The sequence below is a fragment of the Rissa tridactyla genome, chromosome 1 (genome assembly GCF_028500815.1).
Source record: "Rissa tridactyla isolate bRisTri1 chromosome 1, bRisTri1.patW.cur.20221130, whole genome shotgun sequence".
Taxonomy (NCBI): domain Eukaryota; kingdom Metazoa; phylum Chordata; class Aves; order Charadriiformes; family Laridae; genus Rissa; species Rissa tridactyla.
The window spans coordinates 114,711,993-114,725,604 of NC_071466.1; the positions used below are offsets into that span (position 1 = coordinate 114,711,993).

The 13,612-nt window shown below is 35.4% G+C and overlaps 1 protein-coding gene across 4 annotated transcripts in view; it reads right to left on the bottom strand.

Annotated features, from left to right (window-relative positions):
* GBE1 (1,4-alpha-glucan branching enzyme 1) overlaps positions 1-13,612 on the bottom strand; it is a 163,229-nt gene that overhangs the window by 112,066 nt on the left and 37,551 nt on the right. For all 4 annotated transcript variants that reach the window (XM_054191322.1, XM_054191315.1, XM_054191336.1 and 1 more), the window contains one exon: positions 5,303-5,418. In XM_054191322.1, the coding sequence (XP_054047297.1) occupies positions 5,303-5,418 (116 nt within the window). The remainder of the gene's footprint in view (positions 1-5,302; positions 5,419-13,612) is intronic.

Sequence of the window (13,612 nt, forward strand, 5' to 3'; positions counted from 1 at the left end):
GTTCCCTGACACTGATTAACCTACCTGCTCACCATATTTGATTCTTTTTCAAGGTTTACAAGTTAAACACAGAGTATGCAGATCTACTACAAAGTATAGGATACAGTGGTAAAACTGTAAGGATGAAATTTTAATAATATTCTTTACAGCTAACTCTCCTCTCCTCACCACCTCATGGATACAAATGAATTTTTAGGTACTTCTAACTGTGATTAATCTGTTATGGTTCTGACTCAGAGCAGTTCCTCCTTTGCACCCTGTAATATTAAGAAGGATTATACCTGTGGACTGGAAAACTACTCAAAACCAGTAGTAGTGAACTTTTAAAACATTTCATACAAAATGATAAAAAAAAATGTGACTCTTCTTTGTGCCAGACCAAATTTTGTCTTGAACTTAGCACCTAACTACTGTTCAGCAATCACCGAAACTACTCAAAGATGTTAGAGTGGAATATCAATAGAAAAATATTGTGTTAACAAGTACACAAGATATCAAATCTAATAACCTCATCACAATAAAAGATACTCCCTCAAAAAACTATAGAGTTTACAATTTAAATACACATATATACACACAGATATACATGTGTGTGAGAAGAAAGAAGATAGATTTAGCAAATGACTGAACACAGTTTTTAAAAAGTTTCTACCATTTTCTGATGTGACCTTTCCAGGGAAAACTCACACTATTTGCTCCCCAAGCTGTATATCATTGGTTCTGACAGCATACACAGACAAATTATGAAGGCTGTTATAGTGCTTAGAAGTGATCTTTTAAAACCCAATTAAAATTAACTCTAAGACAGGTTTCTTTTTTTAAAAAAAAAAAAAACTTTTACGTATCTACACTCAATTACATAAAAGCTGTCTGAGAAAGCTACCCATTTGTAGCTATATGGCTTCAAAAAATGTAACAAGAAACCAACAAATTTTGCCACTGAGATTTTACAGACAACTTCCTAATTTTTACCTCGCTCTTGGTAAAAGTTGCCTTATGGAGACACGTCAGTCATCCTGACTCTTACCTTTGTAACCAGAATCAATTACATTAAACTAGATTTCATGAATGTCCAAGTGATATTTAGTGGCACACAGTGTTTTAATTTCATGCACCTACCCAGCACATTGTCAGGTAAATTTACTAATATATAAAATTCTCATACTGCCAAATCATTTCAGAAATCGTAGATCTACTGTCATTATTGGAAAGTTGAACAATGACTAGTATTTTAGTATATCATCTCCAGCTCACAGAAGAGGATTTAGTGATTCCGCTATACAGATCTCCTCCTATTCAGTGTTCCAGGGCAGCAGGTAGCTCAATTACAAATCACCAATATTTTAGGAGTACTGATCTTCACATCTTTTCTTATTTAGCTCTTGGAAAATATTTTAGAACTCGATCATTAGCCATGAACTTGGAAATTTTCATCCAGGTTTGAATTCTTATTTGCTTCCAGTTCCCAATTGTTCTGCATTTTCCCTGTCGTTTGGCATATATCAAGAATATTAAACAATTTTCCTACTGCAGATACAAAGATCTCTATTTTTACCAGTACTGTCCCCACCTCTAAACTTCACTGACACTATTTCAAAATTAGGATCTTATGGACTACAGTGAAAGCTTAATTTACAGGTATTTTTAAGCAGTCATAAGACTCATTTATAAATAAATAGTAAAAGAACAAAGTGGAACACTGATTAAACTCCTGTGTGCATATGACAACACATGACAAGACTTGCTAAAGAAGCCTATCCATGTTAGTTTTTCTAAAAGCTTGCTGTATACTGTGATAAAGTAATTAAGAATACTCTGTCATGGAAGGAAGAATTCAGTCATTTTCAACCATGAAAGATAAGCGCACTTGTCCCTCCCAACCGCCATCACTGTTAGAACGGCAAAAATGCAACCATTTACAGAAATTTAGTTGTCACAGGCAATCTTTTCAAACTACCCTCATTAGAATAAAGAAAAAGAGGTTGAATTTACTAAAGCATAAAGTTTGCATTTTGGTTTTTTAATCTCTGCTCATCTTATGACATCTGTCAGAAGTTTTAAAAAAAAAAAGCAACCATCACACAAGCACAACAGCAACCATATTTGTTCACTTAACTCACTAAGCTCCCAAACGATCCATCGGGGAAGGAAAAAATAAAATACCCTTTTCTAGCAGGTAATCTTATTTTTTAGATGGATGTCATAATCCACAAGGGAATTACTCAACTGTTATAAGCACCCATCCCTGCATGCAGAAATGTAGCAGAAGATCTATAGCAGGTTTAATTACTCACCTTCTTCAATGTTTATGTTTACTTATGAGAAGACTGCCTGAAGAGCTACAGTAGACAGTCTACTACTATTGAGAACATGCAAATGTTTGACCTCTGCTCCTCATTTATTTTCCTACAAAAATATTTTTTGACCTGATCTAAATTAGTGTCACCAGCTACACTCCATCTATTTCCCATTCTGGCTTAGAAATTACTTATTTAAGAGGAATGACCTTGTCACTGTTTCAGAACTTGGCTTTCGCCTATGTAGAACTAAAGATGCAAACAGTGTAGACAGAAGCTTAAGATAAGGACCTTCTGGAGGAGACTTTTTCCCCCTTAGCAGATTAATCAAGTCACTGCATAAATGTCTAAAGTTTACTATTTTAACTTAAAGTTTCTTCTACCAATATTATTCTTAAATATTTAAGACCTGTGATTCCCTTATGCTTCTTTAGTAAAGCAAAAAAGGGAATATGTTCATTACCAAAAAGAAATAGTTTTTGTGGTGTAGTCTAGTGCACGTAGACAACAGTGCCTGTGTATTTAAACATTAGCTCTGCAATCTGCAGAGTAATTTCCATCTACAGACAATACAATATTTTCAGCTTCTACATGAACAAAGAACTGCAAAACTATGCTCTACCACACAAATCCTTGTGTTCCCAAAAATGCACGCATTCATGAACTATCATAATCTAAAAGAACCATGTATTTCAAAGAAAACTTACAGAAGAGCAGTAGTTTTCTGAACCCGTTAGTACAATAAGAGAGGATAAAAAGGTCAGCCGTAGCATGAGGGTAACATACATCCCTATCGTTTGGAATATCCCAACCTCATTCCGGCTTTTGTGACAGATAACCATTTTAGAATCACCTTAACTGAAAACTTTTTTCCACATTAGTCGTATCATCTAAATACACTGAAAGTACACATCGTGATGTATTAGATTCAGTTGTATAGGCACCACAGAACAAAAACAAAGTGTCATGAAAGATTATCAGCAAAGTTACAGCTGAGGCTGGGAGCAGTTCCATATGGATGAAGTCATCAATTATGATTATGTACACTTGTGAATCAAGTTTCTAAATCTTTGTACTTTTTTTTTAAAGACAAGAATATACACACTCAAAAGCAAATCTGTCTCACAGGCAGACAGCACAGTCCAGCTTTATGAGCCTGTTTGAGAATCACGTATTTGGAATGTCAGTGACAACTGCATACATCTTTGCTTAAAAATGACCATGTAAAAGGATGATTAAAGAAATGGCAAGGTAAAAAACCCTAAAATAACTTAAAAAAAGAGCAAAACAAACTGACATTCTGCTCTGTCAGCAGCAGTCTCATGGCTTTTCAGAAGACTCAGAGCAACTACAGAACTACAGCATCTTATTAGTGCATCAGTACCAAGAGTAATCAGTAGTCAAAAATTCTGCATACTAAACAAATTATGCACAAGGCAATCTTTGCTTTATGGCGTTTATATTTCAAAGAAAGTGGTGAATGGAAAGAGAGAAAGTACTATGAAGACCGGTACTTCAAAAATAGGAGATTATGACTGGCGATTATATAGCTAGTCAGACAAAAAAATAGTCTTAAACAAAAAATAAACTTATTTTTCCGAACATGTTTAAGAATATATGCTTTTTGTTATTATGCTAATAATTATCAACACTCCTCATCATTCACATCTCTTACCTCTACACTAAGCATAGAAAATTCTACAGTAGGTGAGCTCAATAATTTTGTACATAAAACATAAATGGTAAATTTAGCAACTTCAAAAAAATCTAACCTACTTGTGTCTCAAAATAATGGAAAATATTAAGTAACCATTCTACAATCTCATAAATTACCACATAGTCATTGCACTTCTGAGTTGCAGACAATTGTTTTCTTTCCTGCTTTGTAAAATAAAAACAGCTTTCTCATCCTTGAATGATTATTCCTAAATTTCAGTTTATCCATATTTATTACTGTGATAATTTCATTGGCCATAACAAAAGCCATGGAGATAGGCACATGCATCGAGTAAGCATTTCCAGAACATTTTTATGCATCTTTGTTTCAGCACATTTCTTGTTTACCTAAGCTGATTTTCAGCAGAAAAATGAAGATTTTTTTCAGTATGTTAGTTTTGTTGATAGGAGCCCCGAAAATACAGTAGCATTATACAAATGTTCCTAGTTTCTTAATTTTCCTAGTCTATAGGTGATTTCAGTACATTTCTTTACTTAACTACTCATTACTGACCCTGTTAGCATCCGATATCTCTGGAGCTCAAGCTCTGACCGCAACAATTCAAGTTCTCAAAGTACATCTCTGACTGAAATCAGTATTCACCTAGAAATAATCAACTCTACTGATAGTTAGTTGTCATTATGTATATCAAGACTAAGCATAACAACTGTGGCATTTGATAGCTCAAAGAAACTTTCCATTAATTTCTGGAAGAAAGGATTTTATGCTCATGGATACTCACTAAATACAACTGATAAATACAACTAAGCATTTCCTTGCACCTGTATGTAGTTTAACTTACTTCACCTAGGCCTACTGCTCAATACCCTCAATTCCTAAAGAACAGACAGAACTTTTATGAAGTCACATGTACTACTAAAGCAACACACCTGAAGATCACCTGAAAAGCTGTGGTTAAAAGGATCACAAAAATTACCAAGGTATTGAGATTTGAATAGGATCTTAATCTCAAGCAGCTGCATCAAATACAGAAAGACTTTATCTATACATTACTTAATTCTTATTTTTCAAATCATTAATATGTCATACTGTTTTCATCTTATAATGTGATACAATACACTATATCCACATTTCAGCCACAAATGCCTCTTCCTAAGCATCACAAAGAGTTAGATGTTAATGTTTCACTCATTGAGGTCAGTTTGCACAAGTAGTTAAGCTGATACAGCTTCTTAGAACTAGTAAAAGAAAAAAGTTATTTAACCAAGAAGGACTATTGAGTAAGGAGAGTTACAAGAATTGGACAAAGTAAGTCTAGAACCAACACCTTCAGCTTTGATCCATGGGGCACGGGAGAACAACCATCTTGTCCAGGTGGAATGAACAACTCCCACTTCCCATACTCCATCTTCTTATATGGATGAGAAAATGGATTCCAGCCATCTGCAATATAAGAAATAATATTAAATGTATTCAACTTAAAATGTGTCTAATTACAATTCAAAGGTATAACAGCATGTTCCATCTTTTTCAGGCTAAAATTCAGTGACAAGAGACAAATACTTTTATATCTGATACTACTACCACAGGCATTCAACAGATATTCAGTAAAATGTGTAACATTTTCACCAGGAAACCATACTCCAATTCTAATTTGATAATGATTTAATTGTTTCTACTTTATCTTCTTTGATCAAAGTCAAAACCACCTCCTCATCCCCAGAAAATCACTACTGACTTTAATACCACAAAATCATGGTGGTATGAAAATTAATGGCTGGAAAGTAATGTTTAATGCAGATTTAAAACCAAAAACCTTACATCCTAAACAAGCCAGTAGAGATATTTGTTACAACTCTATGGGGAAAAACTCATCAGCAGCTGCTGATTAGAGAGAGGGGAAGTGGACAAATTGTAACCAAAAACAGCCTCTGTAAATTGAATGCTTAAACCAGGTTTGGACAAACAAGCTGCTCACTGCCTCTATTTTGACAAGCTGGTGTACTATTTGTAACACTCGTTAAGTGTATAAAATAGGAAAAATAAAGGGGAAACTGCAGACAAACTTGATAGCAATGGCTAGGAAACCACACAATACCAGACAATGACACCACAGCCAGGTAATTTGGCTTGAAACACCGGTTTTATTTAAGTAAGTCTTGAAGAAGATTCCTTTTTCATTAAAAAAGTTTATTGAACCAAGTTTAGATTCTGTAATTCAAGATTCTTCGTCCTCTTTGCGTTCAGTGAGCACTGCAGACATGCAAGGTTGGTCATTATGACATGTCCAACTGGACAGACATCTGCCAAGGTCTTTGTATTCGTACGCATGCTCAAGATCAACTTATATGAATGAGACTGAATATAAAACTTCTGAACTGAAAGACTTCAGCAATGTAATTGTTTCTAGGCTAGAAGGAAGTGACAAGCCAAGTTTGAAAATTACTTTTTTTTTGTGCCTCGAAACACGTCTATCTCACATAGTTCAAGGCAACAGAGACCCCTAAGCCAACAAGAAAGCAGTCAACACAGAAAATTGAATGGCAAGACATAAAGCAATATATGCTAATCTTCCTTCATGATAATCTATTTACAAGCCATGTCCTGTTGTAAAAAAAACAGCCAACCTCAGTGAAAGAAGAATAAGCAGCCTTCAGTGACACCCTATTTAAAGGGGGTACAGTACATGATCTTAAGCAGGTACTCTATAACACTTAGCAAACTGTTCACACCCTGAACTACTTCCATGGCTAGTTGAAGCTAGTACAAATCAACACTGCTACTAAACACGGTAGTCAGGGTTAAAAGCAACTCAATAAAAAACTGGACATGTAACTGGAGCAGGATCATCACTTTTGTCACCATGGAAATCTCAACGGGGTGGCAGAGAAGTGAAGAAGTTATATTCATCAACATTTTCCTAAACATCAGTAATCAAAAATATTCTCTGCTGTGCAACAGAAAGATAATGTTCTTTAAGAACATACAGATGCATTGAGTTTCAGAGAAAGACTAGTCTGCTTTCAAAGTTGCTAGTTGCTCTTACACAGTTGTTTAAACTTGAGAACTATCAATCTTTAAGGAACAAAACTGAAAGGCACAAATCAGACTACACAATGTGACAAAGATAACCACGTAAGACAAACATTCTAGTACCTCTTCATTTTACGGTAGAGAGCAATGCCAAAACCAATGAAGCGATTATTATAAAAAAATATTTCTCATGCTCAAGAACAGAAATACAATTAACTCAGTACTCTATTTAGATCACAGAATGTGTTGGGTTTGAAGGGCCCTTTAGAGGCCATCTAGTCCGACCGCCCTGCAGTAAGTAGGAACGTCTTCAACTAGATCAGGTTGCTCAGAGCCTCATCCAGCCTGGCCTTGAATGTCTCCAGGGATGGGGCCTCCACCACCTCTCTGGGCAACGTCTTCCAGTGCCTCACCACCCTCATTGTAAAGAGCTTCTTCCCAATGTCTAATCTAAACCTACCCTGCTCTAGTTTAAAGCTATCGCCCCTCGTCCTATCACTACATGCCCTTGCAAACAGCCCCTCCCCAGCTTTCCTGTAGGCCCCCTTCAGGTACTGGAAGGCTGCTGTAAGGTCTCCCCGGAGCCTTCTCTTCTCCAGGCTGAACAACCCCAACTCTCTCAGCCTGTTCTCATAGGAGAGGTGCTCCAGCCCTAGGATCATCTTCATGCCCCTCCTCTGGACCCGCTCCAACAGGTCCATGTCCTTCTTGTTCTGATGTTAGTTTTTAATAATGATTAAGGTATCTGGATAGTACAGACAAAATACATACATTAGCAGAAGGAAAGTATTTATTCTGCTCGATTAATACCGGGAGAGCCTGTATATCAGTAAGATTTAGATGGATCTTCCCCCTTGGTTTTACTCTGAAGTTTCAATCAAGAAATAACAAAACAAACACTAATAACGTCTACTAATGCTACTAAGACCAACATCGAACAAACAATACCTTAGCGATAAAGCAATCCTCCGTAAAAGAATGCCAAGACTGCAAACACATATGTATTATACTGTACAAACACTGTATATTACTTATTTTATGTCACAGAATAGTAAAAAGGTGTGGAATACATCACTAGGATTTTGGGGGCTTGGGAAAAAAGTTAAAACTCATTTTCTTTTAAATTGCAAACAGATAAACTGTCCAAAATAAACATTTCAGGCAAAAATGGGAAAACAAGAAAGATGAAAAACGTTAACAAACACCTTAAGAAGTTGCAAGACGACTACTTTAAGGAACCTGTGAGGATTTATGATAGTCAAGACCTTCTTACGGGAATTACAACCAACTCTTTCAACAACCTTCACCCCCATGATAGATACATGATTGTGTTCACTGCTTTTCATGAAATTCTTTCCAATTGAGCTGTATCTCTTGATTACAATGCATGAACCAAACCAAACATACCAGGTGATAAGTCTAACTGAACATTCACCAGGTTCAGTTGAACTAAATCAAACATACCAGGATTTTGTAAGTAGCAATAAATTGCCAGTAGTTGTCAAGTTTCTCATCAATACAGTATGCAAATAAAATATTCAGAGTATTATCACTGTTTTTAAGGTTTTAAGAGAGTTTTTAAGCTAGCTATAATGTTGATACTGCCTCTAGTATCAGAAATTAAGCTGACCATTATTTATGAACAAAATAAAAAGTTACAGCAAGTCTTAGGCCCAGACTCTATTAAACTCACTTAGGGAAGCTGCCTGAAGTTGAATTTGTTACATACATTCTTACGTTATTCCAAAAAAATTTCTCATGACCTCTCTTACAACCATACTTCTTTCCTCCTTTAGAGGGTGGATGGTTGCATCTCTCTAATCATTTAAGCATGCTCTCCAGAGGCAGCTTTAACAATTCTGCTGAAGTTGCTTACACTTTCCCCTCTACCTGCTAGCAATACCGGCTGCTCCTGTTAATCCTTCCTCTTCTCAGCTATAGTCCTTCATTACTAGGTGTCCATGGCTCATGACTTAAGAATAAATGCAAAGCAATACCCGTCTGTTCCAGATGGTCCTCCTTCTAACCATTGTTTACTACTTACCCTTGCAGAGGAACTTGTCTAGGAAGGTTATAACAGAAAATACTGCTTTGTATTAAGGCAAGAGGCATAAAATGTTAGAACACCCTGAAAACTGAAGGCTTCCTTCAAAGAGAAAGTGGCTCAGACTTCTCTCAGTTTTACTACTTAGTTTTCAGATTTTTCAGCAAAACATAGCCAAAAAGGCCTAGAGGGGAAAAAAACCACCACCTTAAAAAACCCCACAACCAAAAACCGAATAGCAGACTATTCAAAAGTTGAAGATATAAGGACAAGAAGAAATATCTTACTTTGAGAACAGGGACTTAAGAACTCTGTCGATAGCTACAAACAGAAAAAGACTGAGACTTCTGCTGGTAGTCTTCTCAAATAATCAGCTTGAATAAGTTTTACGAAAAAGGACACCAGCACATAAATCCCATTAGCCATACACAAGACAAGAGTTTCTACACAGAAGTTCAGGCTCCAGATATGTCTTAATCCAACCTGGAAGACATTTTGAATAGCCTGGTATTTTTAGTTTCTCTCATCTGTGATTAGATCTTCCAAAACCAGCCAACTATTTAAATATTACATCCTATGTCAGAAACACAAGGCACAAGGGAACTTCTTGCTTAGAACTGCACCTTTAGCATCAAAGAATCATGAACTAAGCTTTAATCTAGAACTAAATTCAAAGCTATAATGGCTTTGGTTCTACTATTTATCACTAAAAATCAATTAAAATGCAGTTCTTCCAGCTAAACTATAAATTGACTTCTTCCAGCACCTGGTTTTATTTCTACATTGGCAAGTATATATTGGCAAGTATTGGAAGGCATACAGCTCTGAGGCTCATGGCTTAACTTGGAGTTTCATATCAGAAGTCAATAGTCCTCTTGCTTCACAGAGACGAAAGGAGTACTTTTTGCATATTGACCAAACCATTCACCTGTTCCAATGTAAGTGCTGATACATTACTGCTATCTTGTAATTATTTTTTCAAAACTGAAAAAACTTCATGAAGTGAGGTTGAATTCTAAAGTGCAATAAAATCATCTCAGAGCAATCATATTTCTACATTCCATCTAATTCTGATCAACTGAAAGATGCTCAAAGAATACAGAGTCCAGCAAGCATTCACACATCTTCCTTGAGGAAAAGATACCAAACAGCAGTTCAGACAAGTGAAGAGGCATCAAAATCCCACTATCTCAAAAGATACTTTTATACCATTTGCTTGGAATATGAAATCAGAACATAAGTGGAGAGATTCTTTAAGGACACTAAACAGTTCTACATAGTGGCCTATTAGGTTGTCTTCCTTATACATTGCCAAATTTCCAACAGCTCAATAGCAGGGTCATTAACATAATCTGCTTAAAAAGTGATTAAACAGCTCAAACACTGACATAAACCCAAATGTCATTACTTCTCAGATAGGACGTCTCCCTGGATATTAATAACAGCTTATACTTCAGTCTACTGCCTTCAGTTGTCTGCAGCCACAGAAGTATAGTACTGTTTGACTTAACTTGTGAAATCTAGGTCTTCTTCTATGAAAAGCTTTGAAGAAAGTAGTAAGAAGTTCAGTATATCATAGTAGTACCTAAGCTCCATTTAGGTAAAAGGTTGAGTCAAGTCTGGGGAAAAAAAAAAAATCATTCTAAGATATGAAAAGTTTCCAATCAACTGTCAGATATCCAAATTATGAGGGTAGTGGTTTAAGTTCCCCTTCCTTCACCCTGAAGGAAGCCTGTCAGAGTTTAAATAATAAATAAAACTGCCCCCAAAACCAACCACCGCACCCTCCCCTTCATCCTCCAGCCCCAGCAGAAGCCTTCCCCACTACTGCAAGAAAAAGGAAGCAGAAACCAAAACAAAGAGACACTCCAGAGTGATCAACATTTTAGATCCAACGTTAGCTGGGAGGGAGAGAAGGGAAGACGAGGAAAAGAAGGAACTAAAGAACAGAAATCACAAGTATAACAATGTATTATATCAAATACTGACTTCCAAATTAGCATACACATGCTTACTCTTTCAAGGTTCTTAATGCCAGTAACATTTTTTTTTTAATTAAAATATTGTTTAAAGATAACCTACTAAGTCTCTGCATAGCCAAATACCATTTTGAGTGTTCTAATTGCCAAAAAGGTTTCATGGGTTACCCTCAAAACTCGGCAGTTCACTGACTTATTTTGAAATAGTGGATTGTAAAGTAACAATAAAGTGTCAGTAGTCACCAAGTTCCTCAGCAATACAGCATGCAAATAAAATATTCAGTGTGCTATCACTGAGAGTTCTTTAAGGTAGCTATAATGTTGATACTGCCTCTAGTATCAGAAATTCAGTTAACTGCCTCATCCACTTGATTTACTGAGCGGCTAACAGTACTAATTGACAAATCTTAATGTTTTTGAACGTTCATTCAATACCTTTCAGAAAAAGTAAAGCATCGTACCAGAACACCAACAGATTTAATATCTTTTTCTCTCCAATTATGGAGTTTCAAAGAAGAGACAAAGAGAACTCTGAAAGTATTGCGATTCTTGAATTTATGTTTTTCATTCTCCAATCCAAATACAGATTTGTGTGCTATTACTAGATTCTAGCTTTTTTCCAGAATGCACAGCAGTACTAACAATTATTCTATGAATAGCAGCTACACCATTCGTTACGGGTGTCTCAGAAGGAGGTACAAAAATACCACTATTTGGGTCAAAAATACCTTAATATCAAAGCTTTTATTTATAAAGCACAACAGTCATTCACAAAAAGCTACATTTGCAAGACTGAGGCTTCACATGTATACATTTACAGAAATAAATTATTCATGTTTATCAAGCACAGTTCATATTATCAACTATCAGCTTAAGCATGAACTATGAAAGAAGTTTAAGTTCTCTGTAACACCGCCTGCACTTGCCATGTTAGTTTTTACTAGCTTTTGATCCTCAAAAACTTATCAGATTAATTATCAGAGACCAATATTTTGAGTCATTTCTTGTGTATTTCCATCGCACATCTAAAAGACTCACAGACAACACCATAGTATTAAGTAAAACAGTATGAGAAAACATTGCTATCCATCTCCCTACACGAGAACTAAAAAAGCATGAACTGTTTTTATATTATGACATCATATTTCAGTTTAAAACTGAAAGAGCTGCTGTCATTTAAGTTCCATGTTTGTTTCTTTGTATACTTCCAACTTCACTCTCAAATGGTTCAATTACAGTTCTTTTTATAAAAAGTTGAGTTTTATAAAAAAAGATTCTTATTAAAAACAATCCTGATATTCAATTTAAATACAATATAATCATAAATTTAGTTCGAGACTTTAACCTGCTTGAAAACCTTAAGGAAAGGTTAAAGGGATTCAGTTTTAATTAAACACATCTGTAGTAACCTGAATCTAAATCTTAGGCTTTTGTAACCCAATTTCTCATCAGGATACTATTAAAGCTCATCTGAATGGAATGACAGTCTTCCATTCCTCTAGGCTTTCAGAGTACATTATCTTCCCCTTTGGGAACGAATACTTTACTATGACTGATGAATGTGATATATAGGACAAATGCAGTTTTTCCACATTACAGTGAGGTGTTTTTTTCGGTCTTTTGACTTCTCACTGCTGCATTTCGTTAACATCTAGATACAGCTACTCTAAGATATTAGTCCTAAATTTCTGATTCATATGATGTATTATGTTAAATATTTTAAATGGAGTAGAGTTTAGAAAACCATTGCAGCTTTTAGCTACTGTGTTTGATACACGTGTATTTCCCCCCCAACCTGCCAAGCCAATTTACAAGTTATATCCTCTTTTTTAAATAGTAGTTATTAATTTAATTAATAAATTAATTATTAATTAGTGTAATTAATAATCAATAAGTCTGTTTTTTAAATGGCTATCTATTAAAATACATATTTAAAACAAACGTATTCTAGTCTTCAACACTGTTGAGTAATTTAACTTAAAGATTATTATATCCATCACAAAAATCTTGAGCAATGGGTGGGGGGATTGTAGGGAGTAGAAGAGGCGGTAAGGAAGAGAATTTTCTGTGTGTTTATATATATCAAGTTGAGCTATTAAGACATCCTCCTTTAGCTGTCTTGCAGTCAGTACCGATAGCTGGTATGACTATAATCTAGCAGTGGGTGTACTATACTCGTGATTCATTATTCAGTTTTGAATCAAAGGACATATTTGGTTCCCCATACTAAAATTGAACTACTGCACTAATCAATCTCTATTCAAAAAACAAAACCAGAGTATTTCAAGGAAAGCTACCTTATCATTCACTAGCTTAACCCTACCAAACAGGACCATGGTTGAAAACAGTGTTGTACTAACTTTTCTGTTTGTCTTCTGCATTAAAAACAAGAGATTTTTCTAAAAATAATCGTTGTCTACAGACTCAAATTATCACAGTGAACAGTGGACACACGCCCTGCCATTGAGTTCTTAAAAAAAGAAAATACAAGTTGCTGACAATTAAAATAGATGCTTTTTGTGACACTGATATTTGGAAACTGAAGCATAACACGAATATTTAAACACTTGCTTATTCTAGG